At 38.6% G+C, this 22152-nt stretch overlaps 2 protein-coding genes across 3 annotated transcripts in view; both read left to right on the forward strand.

Annotated features, from left to right (window-relative positions):
• The window catches only part of ppp2r5a (protein phosphatase 2, regulatory subunit B', alpha isoform), a 44427-nt gene extending 41485 nt beyond the window's left edge, over positions 1 to 2942 (forward strand). For both annotated transcript variants that reach the window (XM_038726235.1, XM_038726236.1), the window contains exon 13: positions 16 to 2942. In XM_038726235.1, the coding sequence (XP_038582163.1) occupies positions 16 to 274 (259 nt within the window). In that variant the 3' untranslated portion in view covers positions 275 to 2942. The remainder of the gene's footprint in view (positions 1 to 15) is intronic.
• A 2220-nt stretch (positions 2943 to 5162) lies between these two features.
• On the forward strand, positions 5163 to 18008 carry opn8c (opsin 8, group member c). Its single transcript, XM_038726671.1, has 4 exons — positions 5163 to 5532; positions 10269 to 10559; positions 13184 to 13515; positions 15192 to 18008. The coding sequence occupies exons 1-4, from the start codon at positions 5319 to 5321 to the stop codon at positions 15672 to 15674; spliced, it is 1320 nt and encodes a 439-aa protein (XP_038582599.1). The 5' UTR covers positions 5163 to 5318; the 3' UTR covers positions 15675 to 18008.
• The last annotated feature ends 4144 nt before the right edge of the window (positions 18009 to 22152 follow it).

The following is a 22152-nucleotide window of genomic DNA, read 5'->3' on the forward strand; positions in this document are numbered from 1 at the left end:
ATGTTGTCTTCCCAGGGAGAAGAAGAAGGAGCAGGAGAGGGACGAGCTGTGGAAGCAGCTGGAGGAGTTGCGACTCAGCAACGCCACTCTGGTCCAGAACAACAGCCACAGGCTCCCGAGTGTCCAGAACAACAACAACAACAACAACAACAACAATAGTAGTAATAACAATGACAACCAGGACAAGAGCGTTGATGCTGCTGTCGTCACCACAGACAACAAAGAGCCAGACGTCAGCGTGGCAGCCAGTGAGAGCACCCCATGTGCCAAATGACACCGGATGTCAGTTTTTTATTCCATAATGGTTTGACATCGTGTTCAGGACTGTCAGTAGAGGATTAACGGAGACGGAAAAACACAAATTGCACCTCAACAGTATAACAAATCTGCTTAGAGTGACTTAGAACGCCAGCATTTCTTTGGCAGAAAAAAATTATATATTTCAACTTAAGACTATTTTTGGATGTTACAGTGTGGCTGCAGTATATTGTTTATTTGTCTGATCAAAGATGTATCCTTTCACATGTAGTTTCTTAACTGAAAATGATTTTTTTTTGCTATATTCATTGTGTGATACTGGGGAGGGAAGAAAGTAATAATGACTTGAATTTAATGTTTCCAGTTGTGCTGCACTTAGACAAGCTGAATAGCTATTTAAAGATGTCTATTTTTTAATGTGCTTTTTCCTTGTTGCTGCCAACATTTGGGTGCACACCTTAAGGAAGAAGGGAACTGCAGACTTTGGGAGTATTTGGGGCAGATGGGACCAGATTCATAATTAGACATTTGGTGTCCATTATTGTATAGACAAGGGCTGTTATCAGGAGCAGAAGAAGCCGGAGGACAGTTGTCTCCCATTAGAGATGAGAGAATGGGAGGTGAATGGCCAAAAAATTATAAATCCTAAAAACAAATAATCTCAGATATGGATTTATATCTCTCTAAGTGACTCTAGTTGGGACTATGAAGTTAAAACATGTTCACTATTGGGGTAGATGTCATATTTGTAGATTATTTTTGGTGTTGGTAAATGTTTTTTTTTTGTTTGTTTTTTTTCTAGGTGAAAACGTGAGGTTAATAGTTGTAACACAACACCTGCATTTGTAAGATTATTTACACTAAAGTATTGAGACAGGGCTTTGAAATGTTTTTCAGCCTGACTGGAATTAAAGGAATGGTTCAAGAGTTCGATGACATGAAATCACTGTCATGTTTGTACTATAATGATGAAGCTACAGCTTGTAGCCAGTTAGCTTAGCTAAGCACAGAGACTGAAAACAGGGGGACCCAGCCAGCTCTCTCTAAAGTCAGACCGACTTGAGCCCTGCATGAGATAAACACAGCCCTCATTTATTGGAAACTTAAACCAGGCTCAACTTTTGGTGCAAAGTGAGTCATACAGCGAGGAGCTACGTTGGCCAGTCACATGCATACAAGCATACATTCCTGGTAGATTACTTTGTAACATATACGCCTTCTTTTGACTTTGCGGACGTCGTGACCAAAGATAATAGAGTTTTTATTTTACTTTCCAGAGTTGCAAAATCCTGTCAGGCTATTACAAACCGTTGTGCATTGTTTTGGCATCTTGAATGCATTCATCTGCTACTTCTGTTACTGTTACTTCCTGAATCGTATTACATTGTGTCATTGGTACCTTAAACAACACCAATACCAAAGCACCCCGTTGTGTTTTGTTTTGGTTTTTTTGGGGGTTTTTTAGCACAAAGATGCTTTTGGTCTAAATCCAGCCATCAACACTTCTAAAACACATTTTAAATTCTGTCCTTGACGAGCTAATTAAAATGTTTTATCTTGTTTGTTTGATCCATACAAAAACCAAAGTGTTAAAAGGACCGTTTGCACACTTTCTGAATTTTTTTTCTTTTCTGAAAGTTTTTACACTTGGCTGTTTGTACCGATCAGACAAATGAAATATAAAGTGTTGAAATAGCTTGAGAGCTGCTGGTTGGTGCTTTTTGTCACCTTTGGACAGAGCCAGGCTAGCTGTTTCCAGTCTTTATGCTAAGCTACACTAACCAGCTTATGGCTGTAGTTCATATTTGCCAATATAGACATGAGTGTGGTATCAATCTTCTCATCAAACTCTTGGCAAGAAGGATGGTTTTTCCCCAAATGTCGAGCTATTCCTTTAAAACAAATGGATTTAAGAAATAAAAAGACCCACAGTACTATATTTTTTGGAGTATTTAAGGCAAATATTTCTGAATGTTTCATCGTGCAGAGGATTCTGATGGGATACAGGATGTGCTTGAGTGTATATTTGTTGAGTGCGTATATGTGTATATGTTAGTTTCGAGGCTACTTAAAGGGAAATGCCACTCAATTTAAGATTTTATGTACAGTATATTGTTTCTGTGGTCTATGAAAGTGCAGTCAGTGCTTGGGAACATAAATGGTTGTCAAACAAAGATTTGTCTTTCCACTGATCTGGTGTTTTACAATACACATGGGGCTGATTTTGTGTATTGGTTTTTTTTATATCCAAACAAAGTTCATTATGAAGTAGTGATATCAAGAAAATTTACGCTTAACACCAGAAAATCCCACAGGACTGTTTTTACAAGTAATCTTGACCATCAATGCCTGTTCACTCCCTGCATCTTCAGACTTCATTACAACCGTACATTTGCTTTTATTTTCCAGTGTCTGAGGCTGGGGGTTGATAAATGTGTTCATCTGACTGCCATAGATCATAGGAACAACGTGTTGCGTTTTTAAAATTGAATGGTGTTCCCTCTGAACCCTGCTCTCTTACTTTTGATTTCATATTTTTAGGTCCAGACTCTTCTGATGCCTTTCTGTCTGTACAGCATTCCGACCTCTGTGACGTTTAAAAACTGCGTGGGGGAACCTGTTTTGTAATCGCAGATCTTATTTAGGTTTCACCATCAAATAAAGTCTTTATCTTTCTACTCACAGCACCATTGTCTTTTTTTTGAGCTGTAGTACATCATGGAGGTCAGCAGATGGTGCAGTCATGTTGAGAGAAAGATACAGCAGGGTAAATAAGAACAACTAAACACAGCCAGTTACACACAGAGCATCAGAATCAAGTTCATCCAGTGGGATGAGATTTAAAAGTTCATTGGATTATATGGTGCAAAGTCAGTTGTGGACGAAACGAACTCTTAACTTAAGTAAAAGTACTCCATTACAAGTAAAAGTCCTGCAGCTAGAGTCAGGTTTATTGCCATGTAGGTTTTCAACATACAAGGAATGTCTCTTGGTATTTTGGTGTGTAACTGTCGCAATAAACAGAGAAAAGAGAAACAAGTAGGCTACTGCAAGTCACAGATCTTGAATATTAAGGAAATTTATAATAAATGTGTAAAATATATTTGTTTTAAAATTAAAAGAGCTGTACCGTGTTAATAACGAGGATGGGATGTGTATATTGACAAGTGTGTGCAGTAAAGATTTGTGTTAATGTGACAAGGCAAGTAAGACATGGGGACTTGACATTAGTGTAACATCCCAGACTGTTAAAGTTTTAAAAGTTAAAGTAGCCTACTTGCTCTGCAGTAAAATGGCCCCTGTCACTGATGCTACATATTTTATACATTATGAGATTATAGTACTTAGTTACTTTCCACCACTGGAATGTGTAGCATGAGAGTACAGGATATCTCCAAAGTCACAGACATGATGGTTGATTGCACAGTAGTAGTAAACTTTTATTATATTATATTTATATATGTATGTATAAAGTAATTGTGTCTTATCTTTCTCTCTATTTCTTTTAATTTATCATTCATCATGTACATTTCTTACATTCCTGCAGCAACACTATATCCCATGAAAATGTCTTGAGAAAATCTTTATTTTCAGCATAAACTACAGTTAAATTTCATAGCAGACTTTTACATCAACAAAAAAATTAAGTCAGAATCGATCCATCCATCATCAACCACATATCCTGCATACAGGGTCGCGGGGGGCTGTATAACAATCCCAGCTGACATTGGGCGAAAAAGGTACACCCTGGACAGGTCGCCAATCCATCGCAGGACAGTCAGAATCCTTGAAGCAGTTTGAATATATTAATTTCTATCTATTTACATGTGATAATCAGGTTTACTATAAAGTAAACTTAAAGTCGTATGTGTTTAATTTAATTAGATTTAGTTCAGTATCCTTTAATAAAGTTTACAGGACATAGATTTGATAATGTTTATGAACTGCTTTGCTTTATCTTTTTCTTTCATTTACTCTTCATTTAAACAGGTAAAAAGTCTTTGACAAGTCAAGAGGCCGAGTAAACATTTACTGCTTTTTGGATTGTGTTTGCTTTAATTCATATTGTTTAGTGTTGTACAATACCATACTGTATTGTACTGTGCTGTAGCATTATGTGTAGTGTAGTACATAGCCTCTCATGTAATCATGTTATGTAAACAGGAAGCAGACTACAGCACATGATATTTAATAAATCTATAGAAATCAATGCTCTTTAGAAATTCCAGCAAAGAGCAGACAAATCCTACTTACATCTGAAAAACAATCATGACAAATCATTAAAGCTCATTGTTTCTGGGGAGTGGAGCACTGCTGTTCACTCATTATTTGCTTTGTACTTTTATTGGGATTGTCACATGCGCATTTAAACTGGCACCTGCTAAACAGCTCCATCACTTGCTGATCTGCATTGCACTTAATGTTGCACCTGTGCTTTCCCTGCTATGACAAGTCAATATGTGATGTGTGAAAAAGGTCTGTGGGTCTAATTAATTTGAGAACAATAAAGAAAGTGAGATTGTTTTTGACTTATAAAGGATGAGGGAGGAAATTATCATGGTTGTGTAAATATTAACAAAGTGCAAACATTAAACTTATTTTAGTTTATTAGTTGTTTTCCTTAAATGCACTTGTTAAATATAGCAGATTGTTTTCACAGCTCACACGTTGACTTGTCACATTAGGGAAGAAACAAAAATCAGGTGTTACTAATAACATTAACATAACAAGTGACCCACCATGTGGGTGAGCCAGGCATGCAAAGCAGCTAAATGGAATTTAGCCACCATTAGTTGTATTGCGTACGCTTCTGATTTGACAGCAAAATGTCAAACTGCCATTGTCCTCTTGACGGTGTCAGGGGTCATTTGAGGGATCAATACTGAGTAGGGTGCACATTCAAATAATCAATATGAAGTAAGGTACAGCCTGCTGAGGGAGACTAATTAGCATAGCCTGCTATTAACTAACCTTTTTTTAATCTTGTTGCCTTCTGGATCGGATCGCACACGCGCCTCTGTTCTTTCAAATAAGCAGATTGGCGTGTGCTTCAAGTTACCATGGTGACACACCCCGCCTGCATAAAAGTCAGCATCCCTGGTTCACACGTCCGTGGTTTGAGAGACATGTCCGGATTTAACCCGCAACAGCATCCGAAGCGGCTCCAGCCAATGTCTCCGACCCCCAGTGAGGACAACCGGACCGTCTCTGCGTTCACCTCCAAACTCACCCCTGCTGCTGACATTTGTGTGGGACTGTCCATCCTCTCCGTCGGTATGTCCGTTTTGTCTGCTTTCTGTAAAAATTTGTATCTCACCTGAGAACATTTCAAATTCTGTCCTTGAGGAGCTAATACCACATAGGCCACATATGACCTAAGAGGTTAGAATATGTGTTAGGCCTATTTATTCCTGCAAAAACTAAATACAAATGCACTTTTTAATTGTTTCAAAATATGTTTTATTTTGGCAACATGAGGGGGGGCATACAATTTTTAAATGGCTGTGTTTTGTAGGCTATTTCTTTTCAAAACACTAAATTTATCTCAGGCACCTACCCAAACCTCATTAGATCATTGCCTTAAAAAAACACAGTGTGGCTGGACATTCAAGAGCGAATGTGGGGCCAGACACAAATGACACAACATAACTTTTATCTCAAATCATCAATTTTAGAAAACTTTTGCAAAAATAAAACATTTAGCCTGGATCTTAACATTTAATTATTTGCTGCTTTTAAGAATATTTTAACATATTATGTCAGAGAAATAAGCAGAGAGTGAAAGTGCTACCTCTGGTCTCCCTGGGATGCAGACGCAAGGTCTATATAACGAAGTCATATTGCGCATATTGTATTGTATAATATACATTATAATGGCCAGGATAACTCAGGCCTAGTCATTAGCAACTAGCCAATTTATAACAACATGAGAAGGTTTTACACCTTAGCAGAACACCAACACTTTGAACACCAACACAAAGCAGCCACACAGTCAACACAGGAACTAATGCATGAGATCTGCAGAGAGGAAGAGCGAGAGACCTTTGACCCACGACCAGTTCATCATGGAGGATACAGACATTTCATAGAGGAGACTAGAGTATATCGCAGTCGGTCACTTTTAACAGAGACGTTGGTCTACAGTGTATTTCAGATACTCCACTGATAAACCACATAACTGTAGAGTGATATTAGGCTTCATGATCCAAGAGTTTTAATATCATCCACACTTCTGTCCATGCTAAAGCAGCAAATGGTCCTCCAGAGCAAAACCTGCAGAAGAGTAATTTGAGGTGGGGGCGATCTTAGAAAATTAGAATATCGTGGAAATGTTTTTTTCCCCCATAATTCAAGTGAAACTTTCATTCTAGATTCATTACATATAAAGTATTTTAATCTTGATGATTACGGCTTACAGTTCATGGAAATCAAAAATCCATATCTTAAAATATTACAATAAAGAATGTATAATACAGAGATACCGACCATCTGAAAAGTTGAAAAGTTCTGAAAAAAGTTAATTTCTGCACTCAGTACTGGGTTGGGGCTCCTTTAAAGAATTTCCCTTTGGGGGGTCAATAAAGTATTTCTGATTATGATTCTTTTGCTTGAATTACTGCTCTGTGGGCAGACGCCAAGTCCTGCTGGAAAAGGAAATCAGCATAAAACTTGTCAGCAGATGGAAGCATTTAGTAGGCCTACTCTAATTCTCCTGGTAGACAGCTGCATTGACTCTGGACTTTATAAAACACAGTGGACCAACACCAGCGGATGACATGGCACCAGCATATAATCACAAACCTTCACACTGGATTCTGTACCTCTCCACTCGTCCTCCAGACTCTGGGACCCTGATTTCCCAATGAAATGCAAAATTTACTTTCATCTAAAAAGAGGACTTTGAACCACTAAGCGACAGTCCAGTTCTTTATCCCCTTAGCCCAAGACGCTTCTGACATTGTCTCTGGTTCAAGCGTGGCTTGACACTTGAAATGCTTGTATCTCATTTCCTGGACAGGTCTGTGACTGGTGGCTCTTATGCACTGACTCAAGCCTCAGTCCAGTCCTTGTGAAGCTCCCGCAAGTTCTTGAATCTGTTTGGCTTGACAATCTTTTTCAAGGCTGTGCTCATCCCTGTGGCTTGTGCACCTTTTTCTACCACACTTTAACCTTCCAGTCAACTTTCCAAACACGTGCACACAGAAAAAAATACGGGCTACTTTTTCTAGGGTGCGTTTTTTGTATAAATTAATATACATTTATTCCTGTTTGCGCACAGCTTCCCTGTCAAACAAATATATTTATTGAATTAAAAAAATCTAAATATCAGGTCAGGAGATGACACTTTGTCAGTTCAGATCTCTAGGTATACTGGTTTTGGATCTGGCCCTGGTTTAATGTGGTCTACATGTGGAGAAAAAGCAGTGAAATCACCCTTTTTTTCATTTTCACAAATAAAATAAAGTTTTTTCAAATCTAAAAAAGTGTTTCAGACAGCTTTAAGGCTTTGCCTAAAATGCATAACAGCTTTCACAGCAGAAGAGGTGCAAAAAACGGAGATTCAGCAACGTAAGTTAACTTTCACTTAAGTCCCCCTAACTTTCCCCTTAACTGCCGAATCGGAAGCTGCGAATCGGAAGCTAACTTCAGCGTCGTCATGCTAATGTGCTGTGCTTAACGGAGAAACGAAAGGTGAATACAGTAACATTCGTGTCTAACAACGTCATCGCAATCGCCACATTGATATGCAAATTAGGGGTTAACCAATTAAAATGTACCAATTCGCCTACATTTGACAAGGCACTGCAGGTGAATAGGATTAACAAAATAACTAAATCATATCACCACAGAACGTCCCCAGTTAGAGACTTACATCCCCTGAAATGTTGTTTAAATAGGCCTATGCAGATTAGCTTGGTTAATATAGAAGAAATCTACAGATGCAAACAGACAGGGTAGTAGGCTTAAAACAAACCATCTAAATTTGTATTCTCTAAGTTTTCTTCCCATTAGAGTAAAAGAAGAGGAGGCAGAATAGATCAAAATCTCAAAATTGGCCACTACATGAAAAAAGTGCCTTGAACAGTAATTCATAATTTTGATCATAGGCTCCTCATCTTAAAATTATCCATTCTATTTGTTGGATGCTGACAGATATATGATACAGAGAGCCCGCCCTCAAATGTGAAACTAAGTCCTAAGTAGCAGCAATGTGAGAGCAAAGGGCTGGGGGAGCTCTAAGCCAGGGAGTTCATAAGCCTCACAGCCTCTGGAAAGAAGCTGCACTTTTAGGCTGTGCAACCTTCTGCCAGAAGGGTTTGTGCGCCGGGTGGCTTGATGTCATCTAGGGATCGGAGGCTGCTATTTGTTGTTATTTTTTTTAGCAGATTTAACTACTCGTTGCAGTGCCTTCCTGTCAGCCGCAGAGCAGTTTCCATACTGGACAGCGATGGAAGATGTCATTGTGGTCTCCACAACACACACCGGTAAAAACCGGTCAGGATAGCAGGGTTTAGGCTGCCTGCTTCAGCCTCCTCCGAAAGTACAGACATTGGTGGGCCTTCTTAATAATGCTGGCTGTGTTGGTAGCCCATGTGAGGTCATTGGAGATGTGCAGGCCCTGATATTTAAAGGTGGACACCATCTCCACAATTACTCTATCACTGAAGAGGAGAGGAGGTGGGGTATGGCCTCTCCTCCTAAAGTCCACAACCATTTCAATCTTTCCCACATTGATGCAGAGATTGTTTGCTCTGCACCAGACCATGAGTTCATCCACCTCCTGCCTGTACGCTGACTCGCCATTGTTAGAATTCAGTCCAACCACAGCCGTGTCATCTGCAAATTTCACTATATGATTGCTCGGGTATTTTTCAGAGCAATCATATGCGAGGAGAGTTTACAGCAGAGGGCTCAGGACACATCATTGTGGGGAGCCAGTGTTGAGTATGATGGCAGAAGATGAGTTGCCATGGATCTCAAGAAGTCAAGAAGTCCAGGACCCAGTTGCAGAGAGATGGTCTTAGTCCCAGCAGCAGCAGTTTGTTGATTAAGGTCTGTGGAATGATGTGTTAAAGGCAGATGAAAAGTCCAGGAAGAGCAGCCTGATGTAGGAATCCAGACCACTGTCCTCAAAATCCGCATTCTGCCTAACATTGCTTTTGACTCTGGTTTGAATATATTAGGAGGCTCTACCTTTGGTCTGAATATAATAGGAGGCTCAAGGAAAAGTATTTGTAGCTCTGGGGAGGGTCAAGATAAAAAAAAAAACTCACTGTAAGCCATTATCATCTAAATTAAAACTAAAAATGGTCTTGAAATATTTCACTTTATGTGTAATGAATCTAGAATAACCTATACAAAGGTTTCACTCTTTGAATTATATTACAGAAGAAAATGAACTTTTACATTATGCTGGACCTGTATTTGGTTAAGAGTAGTGGATGGAAATGCTTTGGATGGTCTACTGTCAACAAATCCCAGGGAAAGCCCAAAGCAACCATTAATTCATCCTACTAAAAATTGTTTGTGTGGCCAAAGCCTTATATATCTTATTCCTCTGTGCTAAGTGCTCTGTTGTTGTTTAGAAACTATTACAGTGCCCAGCTGTTGAAATGACTGAAACTCTGGGACCTGATTTTTTTAGATTAGATCTTCACTGTTGCAGCACTTGAGTGTAAGCTACTCTGTCACTAGATAAATTATAGGCTTTATTGACAGCAGATGAGTTAAACGCACACTGTCACACACAGTTATTTTTCACTGTAGGCCATATCATTAATTTCCCACCTGTATTGCATTCAGGCATAGACAAATGATGTCTTTCTGTCGACAGGCCAGTCAGGTCGTGTTTTCAAACTGTAAGTTTTGGTCCTACAAGAGAAAAGACATAAAGGATGAAGACTAACTTTGGCAAATACGTCTGATCAAGTGGCCAAAAAATCAGTTAATGCAGCTTTAATTTTGAAACAAAATGTTTTATTCCTCTTGTTTTCTGTCCCGATGTCTAGTTCTGCTCGCTGTTCTGGGCAATGGGCTGGTTCTGGTGATTTCTTACCGCAGGAGGAAGAAGATGCTGGGCTCAGAGATGTTGTGCGTCAACTTGGCCGTGGTCGACTTCTTCTGCTGCATCTGCTTCTACCCGCTCTCCATCATGTCCTCCTTTCACCACGTGTGGCTTGGAGAAAAAATCAGTGTTTACTATGGCCTCGGCAGCTATACCTTCGGCCTATGTGGCATGTTCACCATCACCGCCATCAGCATCATCCGCTACCTGAAGACCTGCTACAGCTTGGTTTACGGTGAGGGCAGTTGTTGCTGGTTGATTAGAGACAGTTCAAAGACTTTGAATAGACATGATGAGGTATTGACAAAAAGCTTAAAGGGATGAAAGAGTTGTAGCAATAGTGCTATAACAGTAATCCTTATCTTAAGCCCTTTGTGCTCAATACAAGATCTCTTAGGTGTAGATGAAGCTAATTAAAGCAGAGTGTTGTGTAACTGTTTCACTAGCTTAACTTGACAAAAATGTAGATTTTTTGATATTAAGGCATTTTCAGGAAAATAAGCTTATTCTCTTTTTTGCTGAGGATGAGAGGAGCAGATCGATACCACTCTGTCTGTAAAATAAATATAAACCTATAGCGGTAGCCAGCTAGGCTGTACAGTGAGAAAACCTCACTCGCTGACGCCTTAAGAGACGTGTAAGCGTCAGACGCTAGCGCCCATGGGTTTTAGCCCCCTCTTTAGTGCGTCCGCCTCCCGTACCCAAGGCCGCAAGTTCAAGTCTGGACTGTGCTGTACTACAAACCTCGGGGGCCGGTTACCCAAGTAACCAGTTAGCATAGCTCAATATACAGTCCCCTCTAAAAGTGTTGGAACAGTAAGGCAAATTCCTTTGTTTTTGTTGTTCACTGAAGACATTTGGGTTTAAGATCAAAAGATGAGTATGAGACAAGAGTTCAGAATTTCAGCTTTTATTTCCTGGTATTCACAACTCAGGACATACCACCCTTTGTATTAGACCACAGCATTCTTAGGTGAGCAAAAGTAATGGAACAAATAATCTTAAAGTAAATAACATTTTATATTTGGTGGCATAACGCTTGCTTGCAATAACTGCCTCAAGCCTGTGACCCATCGACATCACCAAACTGTTGCATTTGTGATGCTATTCAAGGCTTTTACTGCAGCTTCTTTCAGTTCTTGTTTGTTTCGGGGTGTTTCTCCCTTCAGTCTCCTCTTAAGGAGGTGAAGTGCAGCTCTATTGGGTTAAGGTCAGGTGATTGACTTGGCCAGTCTAAAACCTTCTACTTTTTCCCCTGATAAAGTCCTTTGTTTTGTTGGCAGTGTGCTTTGGGTCTTTGACCTGCTGCATCATAAACTTCCTCCTGATTAGTTTCAATGCATTTCTCTGTAAATTGGCAGACAAAATGTTTCTGTCCACTTCTGAATTCATTCTGCTGCTACCATCATCAGTTACATCATCAATAAATATTAATGAGCCTGTTCCATGACATTACCTCCAGCATGCTTCACAGATGAGCTTGTATGCTTCGGATCATAAGCAGTTCCTTTCTTTCTCCACACTTTGGCCTTTCCATCACTTTGGTAGAGATTAATCTCGGTCTCATCAGTCCATAAGATTGTGTTCCACAACTTTTGCAGCTCATCTCTGTACTTCTTTGTAAATTTCAATCTGGCCTCCGATTCTTCCTGCTGATGAGTGGTTTGCATCTTGTGGTGTGGACTCTATATTTCTTCTCTGAGTCTTCTTCAAACAGTGGATTGTGATACCTTCACCCCTGCACTGTTGTTGATGTCACTTACTGATGTTTGGGGGGTTTCTTCACAGCTCTCACGATATTTCTGTCATCAACTGCTGTTGTTTTCCTTGGCCGACCTGTTCGACGGCTGTTCCTCAGTACACCAGTAGTTTCTTTCTTTTTCAGGACTTTCCAGATTGTTGTGCTTGCTATGCCCAATGTTTGTCCAATGGCTCTGGTCAATTTTCCTTCTTTTCTCAGCTTGACAATGGCTTGCTTTTCTCCCACAGACACTTCTCTGGTCTTCATGTTGGTTTATCCTCTTTAACAGGAAATACAGTCTTTATAAGTTTGAACCAAGGATGAAAAACATCTGTCAGTCATGTGTTCCAATACTTTTGCTCACTTGAAAATGGGTGGGTTCAAACAAAGGGTGGTATATCCTGAGTTGTTTAACACATCTAGATGTGAATACCAGGAAATGAGAGCTGAGATTCTGAACTCTTGTCTCATACTCATCTTTTGATCTTAAACCCAAATGTCTTCAGTGAACAACAAAAACAAAAGGAATTTGTCTTACCGTTCCAATACTTTTGGAGGGGACTGTAAATACTGGAAAAGGATGGAAACAATTAGCCTAGCGCTGTCCAAAAGTAAGAAAATCTGCACATCAGCACCTCTAAAGCTCAAAATTTTACACACATTGTTTGTTTAAATCTGTACAAAACGTGAAATTTAATAATGACAAGCTTTGGTTTCATGGGACACCTGGAAGTTAACAAGATAACCCCTATAAAACACTGAATTGCCAATTTTACCCTTAGATTTTTTGTAGAGAATAAACAAACCAAGATTTAACCTCTTAATTATTGAGCTTTAGATGTGCTTGTAGGTGTATGTTTTTTTACCTTTGGACAGAGACAAGATAGCTACTTCCCCCTATTTAACATTTTGGTGCAAAGCTAAACAGCTACTGGTTGTAGCTTTAATATTTCCTGTACGGACAAGAACGTGTTATCAATCTTTTTATCTAACTCTTGGTGAAATAAGTGAACTTGCCAAAAATTTTAGCTATTGCTTTAAGCACTAAGGCGTATCCCATATGTAACTGTGCACTAACTCCATTAGATAACTAACAGGTTTTGTTTTCCTCTTCACAGCTGAGTGGCTAGAAGGAACCAACATCCACATAGTGTGCTGTGGCATCTGGCTCGTGGCAGGAGTGTGGTCTAGCTTCCCTCTGTTCGGTTGGGGTGAGTACGTCCCTGAGCCTTATGGACTCTCCTGCACCATCGCCTGGAGGAGTTATCACACCTCAGCCAAGGATGCCTTCTACGTCATCTGCTCCTTCACCTTGTTCACACTCGTACCTATCCTCCTCATTGTGGTGTCCCAGTGTTGTATCCTCCACAAGGTGTCCCGCTTCTCCTCCTCCCTGTCAGTGAGAGGCATCCGCCACAACCTGCGGCAATCTGAAAAACGACTTTCCATGGTGAGAGAACAGACTTAAAGGATGAGTTGCGAATGCGAATAAACCATCATTCATAGGAAGAAAAAACACCTCTTATAACTTCAGATCTTGCCTCATACTGATCATGTTTAGATGTTTTCTTCAGTACTGAAAGCATTCATTAACACTCTTCTCTATCTCTTCATATACAGATATTTGTGGTGTGTTGAAAACCACATGTAGACATGCAGCCAAAGAAAAGAAAATAATTTCAAATGGCGGAAAACTTTCGTAACATTTCCATAAAAGCTGTCTTAGAACATGTATTGTACCACTCACATGCAAATAAATGGCATTTCTGAATTGCCCAATAAAGCATGGCATGTTTGGCTAAGACATGTAGTGACTACAGCAAAAGCTTGTAAATAAAAGGAGGAAAAACAACATCAGCTGAAGGCTGTAGCATATGATTCACATTCTCTATATACTCATCTAATCATTCAGTGACCCCTCGTGACTTATATGGAAGCAACTGCCTTTTGTTGTGTTTATTTTGTTATCCTCTGTCACTCAATTATATGTATATAAGGTGCAATCACATCCAGTTTGCTTTCTTTTGTCTGAGCTTTTGGGAGAGAAGCCAAACTTGAATCGCTTTACATTGGCATCCATAATTTGAACCTTCAGAAATTAGAACAGGTTGCAACAATCTAATGGTTATTTCAGCAGCACAGTATTGTAAAAGAAGTCTTATTTTTTGGCAATAAAATTAAAAAATGATACTTTTGGTTTGCATGTTTATGGTTTCCTTTTCTTGTATGCTACTGTTTACAACACTGTGCTACTGTTACAACAGTAATGTTTTGCCAAATAAATATTAGCTGATGCAACCATAGACTGTATATAAAAAGCTTTCAACATTGCATTGGTGTTTACAATGCACTTTTCAGTACCTCTTTGTGTACACATAAGCCTATAAAAAACAAAAGAGCTTTAGATTTAGAATAACTGTGTAAATGGTATATCAAAAAACTTACTATTTTGTAAAAAGTGTGCCATCTGATGCAAATGCTTCATTTTGGGATGTGTTTATGGAATGTAAATTAATTTTGAAGAACATATGAGGCATTTTGCATTTTGTGTGAGCAGTTTGGGGAATTATGTGTAGAGTTTTGAAAAAAGGAGACATGGTTTTGAAAACGTGTGGTAAAGTAGTAAAAAACGAAGTATTTGAATAAGATTGAGAGTCATGAAGCGTTAACTTGGAAAAAGCACAGAGGAATATTGTGGAGGGGCCTGCATTAGGTGGCAGTAGCAGGAGATCGAGGTTATGGTCAAAAGATACCATGGTTGACGTTGACAAAAGACTGAATATTAGGGAAGCTGCTGTGACTAGGTCAGTTTTTCTTTGTACACCCAAAGCTGATGATGTTAAACAGAGCTAAGAAACAACACATTTCCTACTTAGCTACTGAAAATAAAGATGTCATTTTTAAGTAATTTGACCATGTGACTGATGCTATCAGAGAGGACAGTCATTATTCACATGACTACAAGAGATTAGTTGCCAGGAAAATATGAATATAGATTATTTTTAGGCTGCTTCCTCACATGGCTTTTGTTTTTCTAAAAAATGCTTTATGTGACGACACCCCTCTGGTACTAGTGAACGTCAGAAGTGTTGTAATCTTCTTTAATCTATTACTTTCTTCTTCCAGATGTTTTTCTGCATCAGCCTGGGTTTTGTGATTGCCTGGGCACCATACGCTGTCGTGTCCTTCCTCTTCATTTTCCACAAAGATAGCTGGTACATGGCTCCTAAGGGCTTTGTTTTCCCCACCCTCTTCGCCAAAAGCTCCCATGTCTACAACCCGTTCATCTACTTCTACTTTAACAAGACTTTTCGGCAGGAGCTTCGCAGCGTGCTCCACTCTTTCTGCTCCAAGCTGGGAGGAAATCGAGTGGGAGTCCACGTCACCATGGGCCACCAAAGCCCATATCCCATCCACATTCAGCTCCAGGAAGTCCAAAAGAAGTTTCAGAACAGAACACACAGCAACAGCAAAGACAAAGTGACCCACACCAGCAGCAACCGTGTCCAGTCCAGGCCAGTGTGCGCCTGCTGGGGCTCCGCTCTGAATAAAACCCCTACCATTGTGGACACTAAACCTGCCAAAGATTCCCTGGCTGTCACGATATGAACTCTGTCTATCATTGTTCATTGTTAAAGGCAGCGTGGTTAAACTGTGGATCACCACCAACCCAAAAGTCTGGTCCCTTACTGACAACTCTAAGTAATGAATCAGGGTCCATGTTGCTGCATGAAATTGTGAGCTTATAAAGAAGAGTTTCTATCTGGGTTGGGTGCATCTCCGGGAGACTGAGCTGCAGTCTAGTTTAACATCCAGCTCCCTTTGAGCTAGCTTAATAGCCTGTATCCTGTTAAATCCTTTGATCACACACTCTCCATGAGTAATACATAGTAGCTGAATCGCAACGCTTGTCTTTTTCTATCATAGCAAACCTATTTAGGGCACAAAATGTTCAAATGTTATACTCAGTGTTACACATGCAAACGGGTATAGCTGTACATCATTTTGCACACTACTGATGTGTAAACTGACTAATCACTAGTTACATGTTACATACAAATATGATCTGTGTTACATGTTAATGTGTTTGTATAATGCAGACTTTAAATTTGTTTTTTTTCCCACTTGCACGACAGATTAGCAGAGCCACAGAAAGACCACGCAAACCTTTCTCTTGGGGGATGTTTTTATTTGTCAGGTAACACAGGTAATTAAGTCAATAATGGCTGAATTCCATTCCATTAAAGTGTATTAGTCCTAGAGCAGTCGTATTCAGCATCCTGCATCCCTGTTGAGGCTTACAGGTACAGCTAAATGCAACCAAGATCATTGTTATAATGTGTTTTGAGCCACGTTAGCAGTGTGACTCTGGAAATGACTATTGTCTATCTTTGGTCTCATGTCTCAACAACTATTGGATGGATTACCATGAAATTTGGTCCCCTCAGGAGGAATCTCAGTGATTTTGGTGATCCTCTGACTTTTCATCTAGCGCCACCACCAGGTCAAACTTTCAATTTGTCCAGTAGTAATGACATTCTACTCGACCGTACTTTGTATTTAGTGCTCATTAGCAATTGTTAGCATGCTAACATGTTAAACCAAGATGATGAACATGGTAAACATTATATTTGGTAAACACCTGCATGTTAGCATTGTCACAGTGAGCTTGTTTGCATGCTGGTTTTAGCATTTAGCTGAAAGTACCGCTGAGCCTTCTGCTGCCTTCATGTCATATTGGAGTTATAGTAGTTACCATAGGTGTCATGTACACTGGTGTGCTGCCCTTGCAATGTGATCTCTTGTGCAAAGCTAGACAGCCAGTTAACATTCAAAAGTCCTCCAATAAACACACAAGGCTTGACTTTTCTTGTATTTTACTCAAGTTGTTTCCTCTTTTGTTTTGTTTTGTTTTGTAAAACTGAAACATTACAGAATATAAATCAGTACCCAAAACATGAACATATGCATACAGAGGTTACATATAATACACATAACTGTGTTACTACAAAATTCCTATCAAAGTGTAAAACAAGCACTGTAGCCTACTGTATACAACAAGCAATGTAGCCTACTGTATGAAAACACAGTTCACCTACCACAACTTCTACAAGTCACAAAACAATTAAAGAGCAGAGCTAGCTACTGCTGTGCTGCTAGCTAACAGAGCACATGTTTTACCAAAACATAAAAACGTTCCTTACAAATGCAAGTGATTGAAAATGATTTACACATTAGTTACATGCACATAGTCTCCAAGGCAGAAGGGTATCAGAATTACATTCAGCAACATGAATCCAGCACTGTCTTTCTTGCCTGTCTGAGGAGTGTGCTTCACTGAATTATTAACTCTGACCAGTAGAGGGCAGCACCCAGCATGAACCCGTGTAATTTTACTTTTTAAGCTCTTTTTTTAACTTATTCAACTATTAACTTAACTGTAAAGACTGGGGACACTGCGGACATGTCCCCATCACTTAAAAGCAACAATAAATTATAACAAATGAAAATTCTTTGAAAAGGTTTATTTTCACAATAAGAAAACATTGCAATGCAATGTAAATACAGAAGAAACAAATGTGCATTGTCCAAAAACAGTAACTTAAGCTAAAAAAACAACCTACTGATTAGGCCTACTGAATTATGATCCATTATATTTTTAGATTTTGAATTGTCACCTGCCAACTGAATATTTTGTATTTTATAAATAAGGACATTTTCAGCATAAACTGGTGCAGAAAATGTCACTAGAATGCAGGAATGTGATTAATGCTCAAAATCTTCTGGGGGAGGACTCTCACTCATATATTTCAGCATTGAATATTTCTTCAAAGTAGTGTTAAGATAACTTCTCGACTTGTGTTCGTGACCCCAATTTTGTGCACTTTGTGAAGTAAGTGTATTGTCGCCCTTGGTAGTTACAAGTTTACAACTTGTAAATAGCATTCACATTAAATAATAATGACTGGGAAAGATTCAGATTTTTCAGAAAGAAGTCCGATGGATACAATTCAGAAGAGCCTGAAAACCCCCCAAAATGGATGCCTCACATCAGCCAAAGACTGTCATCGTACAATGTATATGTACAATGTTTCCAAAAAGAATGGATATGGTGTAATATTGCCAATGCATGTTATTGATCTTTACCCAGCCAACTGTGTTATCATATAACTGTCTAATGTGAATGTTTGCAAGTCGTAAACATGGGAATCCCTCCCATCCATCCCAAATGACGTGAACTTGGCATTATTCTCATAGAGCTGCTAGCGTGGCTATAGAGTCTAGTCTTGTTTCTTGCTATGAACAAGACTAGAATCAAAAGGCCTGTTTTCAGGCACTATTATCCTGTTTGTGCATTGTTAAAGCTGTTTATTTTTTAAATATATTTATGCTGTCGTTAAATGTTTCAGTAAATTATTGTGTATGAATAAATAAATAAATATTAATAAATTAGCAAAGAGCACAGTAAGTATGATTTCTGAGATCAGTTTTAAATTAATGATTTATAAAATTCAACTTTATGTTTTTAGCTTAATATGTCTATAAAATGTAATAAATCTACTGTTATCATAATTTCATCCAGCAGTTGCTCTTGTTAGATGCAGCAGATCCACTTTGAGAGTGTTTGTACTCACTCTGCCTCACATACCGAGCACAAACAAACTGGACCACCTGCTGTTGTCCCTGTAATGTGCATTTTAAAATAAACCAGCCGAAATCTATGACACCATTAAGTTTAGTGTTTGCATGTTTATGTGTGTGTGAGTGTAAGCTGTTCGAAGTCTATGTTTGAAAAGTATTTGTAATATTTTGGTTGTTCTTTTGGTAATAATGTCAAGGACAGTATGCTGAAAAAGCAAACATAGACATATGTTTTGTCTGATGTTTGGATTTGAACATACTAATAACTAATTTACCCACATTTCATGAGATTTGAATGTTTCTCTGTTTCTTTTGCACCTTTGATGTGTTTGTTTTTTATGATTTTTCATGAGTTTTGGGATCTTTAAAAAAATCTTGCATCATCATTTTACAAGGTGGGAGTCTTATCTGTGATGGTCTTTTCACTCCAAGTTCATGAATTATCTTGCATTTTAAATATTAATTTGACCAGTAACTATCAATACTGATATGTGTTGACTCTGTATTTAGCTCTCTCCTTTGGGTTCTAATGAAGCAGCCCAAAAACATGTCTTTTTCTAACACTCAACAACTGCCTCTTGTGGGATTGAAATGTGTTTCTATAATGTACAGAAACTCATCAAAAATGTACTGCAGTATGATAACAAATCAGTCAAGTGAGAATAATAGCTGCTGAAATCTTGGACACCACCTTGGACATCTTCTCTGATTGTTAATATTTCATGGTTCAAAATGCTTAAACAGCTGCTTAAATGGAAAGAAATAAAAATCCATCAGAGCAGAATCAGCTTCAGGCCGAGGGATGTAACAGCTTCATGCATGTTAATGAGAGAGCGACTAATTTGACACTCTTTAAAGAACTCTTTGTACTCCATTGTGGCAGCAATTAGAAATGTATAGTGTTTTCATGTGAGTGGCATAAAAATTGTAACAAGAATTAAAGTTGTGGTGAAATAACTGTAAAAACTGGACATACGATGGTGTCACAGCAAAGGTCTTTTATATGAAAAGGGTTTATTATGTAGTGAGCATGAAAGAGATTTTATGGTATCATCACCAAAGTTATTACTATTTATCATAGGAGCATGAACGACTGGATAAAATTTTATGGAAATCCATACAAAGTGGTGTCAGTTGGTTGGTCTGAGTGATTTGTTGAATTGAATGTTATTTCTATGCACTTGTTTTACCTTGTTGCGACAAAATGTGTTCTTACAATCACAATATGAGACTCACCTCCTACTGGGAGACAGGTGGTCTTCACAAAGTAAATCACAACATTTAAGGTTTAAGACATCATTTTTACATAAAGCAGCAATAATTGTTTTATTGGCCTACTGCAGCTGGAAAAGAGGCTGATGAGAGCGACGGGTCTGAAGGTGGGTGATTATTCTCTGTTAGTTTGTTACTACGGGAGACACCTTTCACATTTAGGTTAGGTGAAAATAAGTCGCCAGGCAATGATTGGATGGTAAATTAATCCTCCTAAGTGTGTCTAATACTTGTAAGTCTATATGTGGACTACAGCTCCCTCCTGTGTGGTATAAATGAAGCTGGAAATTGGAAAAGTAACAGCTCAGCAGGACATTCATGATTGTATTGACAATTGAGAAAAGTTACCTTTGTGTTTTGCTGCCCGGTCTTATTGATACCACATTATCCTGTGATTATGGCCTGTAATCAAGCAGCAAAACAGCCAAGATTAGGAAAAAAATCTGTGAAAAAAGAAACAATTTTGTTTAGCAGAAATATGATTTCTACATTCTTCTCTTGTTATGTGTCATCTTCAGACGCCTTTGGGAAGGGGGATCCCGATTCCCAATTTCACATCTGTTTCACCACTTTATAATTTCTGTTTTACTGTGGCTCTCTAGCTGTGTACTCCCCCCCCCCCATGGGGATCAATAAATATGTATCCTCATCTTCTGCTTCTGTTTCAGTTTAAGGTGCATTATGGGAGCAGCATCTCTTATTATCTACATGTGAATATTCAATATTGCAAACATTATAATGGAAAGCTCTGATGTACTGTTGATCGAACAACAGTTTCATTTTTGCAGAATCCGTGCAGTATATTCTCCAATTAAATCCCCTTAGTGGCAATAAATACACAACAAAACTGTTTAATTGTAATGGTGTATTTATAAATTGTAATATAGGTACTTCTACCTGAGTATAGGATGTGAATATCTTCTTCACCACTGTGTATGATGTATGCATTTTATCACCTTGAACAAACAAACATTTGGAAAAAGCTGTATCTGGGCATGCATGGGAACACTTTTAAAAGAGGCATATCAGTCTGTGGCAGCTTAATTACTTTTCAGTGCCAATCAAAACACATGTACACACCTTTAGAAAACGTAAACCTGTCTCAAAATTAGATCTGTTAAAGAAAACACATGTGAATTGGCATAAATTGCAGTAGCGACAATTATTGCACACATCCTTAGAACACAGCCACTCCACCAGACAGCCAAGATCAAACTAGTGTAGAATTGGCTCCATGCTGAGCTTTTGACAACTAGATGGAAACCATTATCTAAACAAGACTAAATGGAGTTCTCCAGGACCAGGGCCAACTAAACACAGGGCAAAAGTGCTGTTTGTTTGTTTGAATGTCCCCCTGCTGATAAGTTATCCTTGGAGTTTTGTGTCAACAAGATTAATTATTTAAAAAGAAATGTTAGCATTGGTAAACTTAAATGATTAAAATCATAAATAAGGAAGCAAATTCATTATGTTTTGGAAAATAAGTAAAGAAAAAGAAAGTCAGAATATAAAATAAAATGTAAAGTATCATATTGAAATATAAAAGAAAAAGAACAGTCTGCAGCCACACTAGCAGCTCAATAATCATCTCATGACCCCTCATATTTGTCTTGTGACCCTTTGAAGGCGACTGACCCCTAGGTTGGGAACCACTGAACTAAACCAGTGTATTTAAAGCAGTTAAACTACCCCGACCAGCTTTTACAGTAAAATGCTGCTCACAAGGGCAGTTTTTCTGCTGAGTACTTTTACGTTTGATACTTTGGGTACATTTTGATGACAATATTTTTTGTACTATTTCTCAAGTAAGACTTCTGAGGATAGGATGTGAATACCTTCTTCACCACTGTGTATAACCCTGAATATAAAATCCCAACATATTTTGAAATATTCTATAAATCAGATTTTTTTACTCTCCTGTGTTCTGCATGTGTTCATATTGTGAGAAGTGGATCAGGAGGTGTGTCTGCAAGTCGGTTGTGACTGGTCAAAGATTCAGAGCCACTAGTTCATTGCGGTGTGCCACTTTACTCTTCTAGACAAGCTATTGCTCATGATCATTTAAGCAGACAGAAATGCTTTTCAAACATTTCTCCCTTGAATATGTTTCTCCTTTGCTCTCAGCTGTCAGTCCATTTAGTTTGAATTGTATACCTGTAACACTAATCAATCA

The sequence above is a fragment of the Micropterus salmoides genome, unplaced genomic scaffold (genome assembly GCF_014851395.1).
Source record: "Micropterus salmoides isolate LMB-PRFRI ecotype aquatic unplaced genomic scaffold, ASM1485139v1 Ms_hic_scaffold_18, whole genome shotgun sequence".
Classification (NCBI taxonomy): Eukaryota; Metazoa; Chordata; class Actinopteri; order Centrarchiformes; family Centrarchidae; genus Micropterus; species Micropterus salmoides.

Coding starts and splice junctions, on each gene's coding strand:
- opn8c (XM_038726671.1), top strand. CDS start 5,319: ATGGTGACACACCCCGCCTGCATAAAAGTCAGCATCCCTGGTTCACAC. Junction 10,560..13,183: donor CTGCTACAGCTTGGTTTACG/GTGAGGGCAGTT, acceptor TCCTCTTCACAG/CTGAGTGGCTAGAAGGAACC. Junction 13,516..15,191: donor CTGAAAAACGACTTTCCATG/GTGAGAGAACAG, acceptor TTCTTCTTCCAG/ATGTTTTTCTGCATCAGCCT.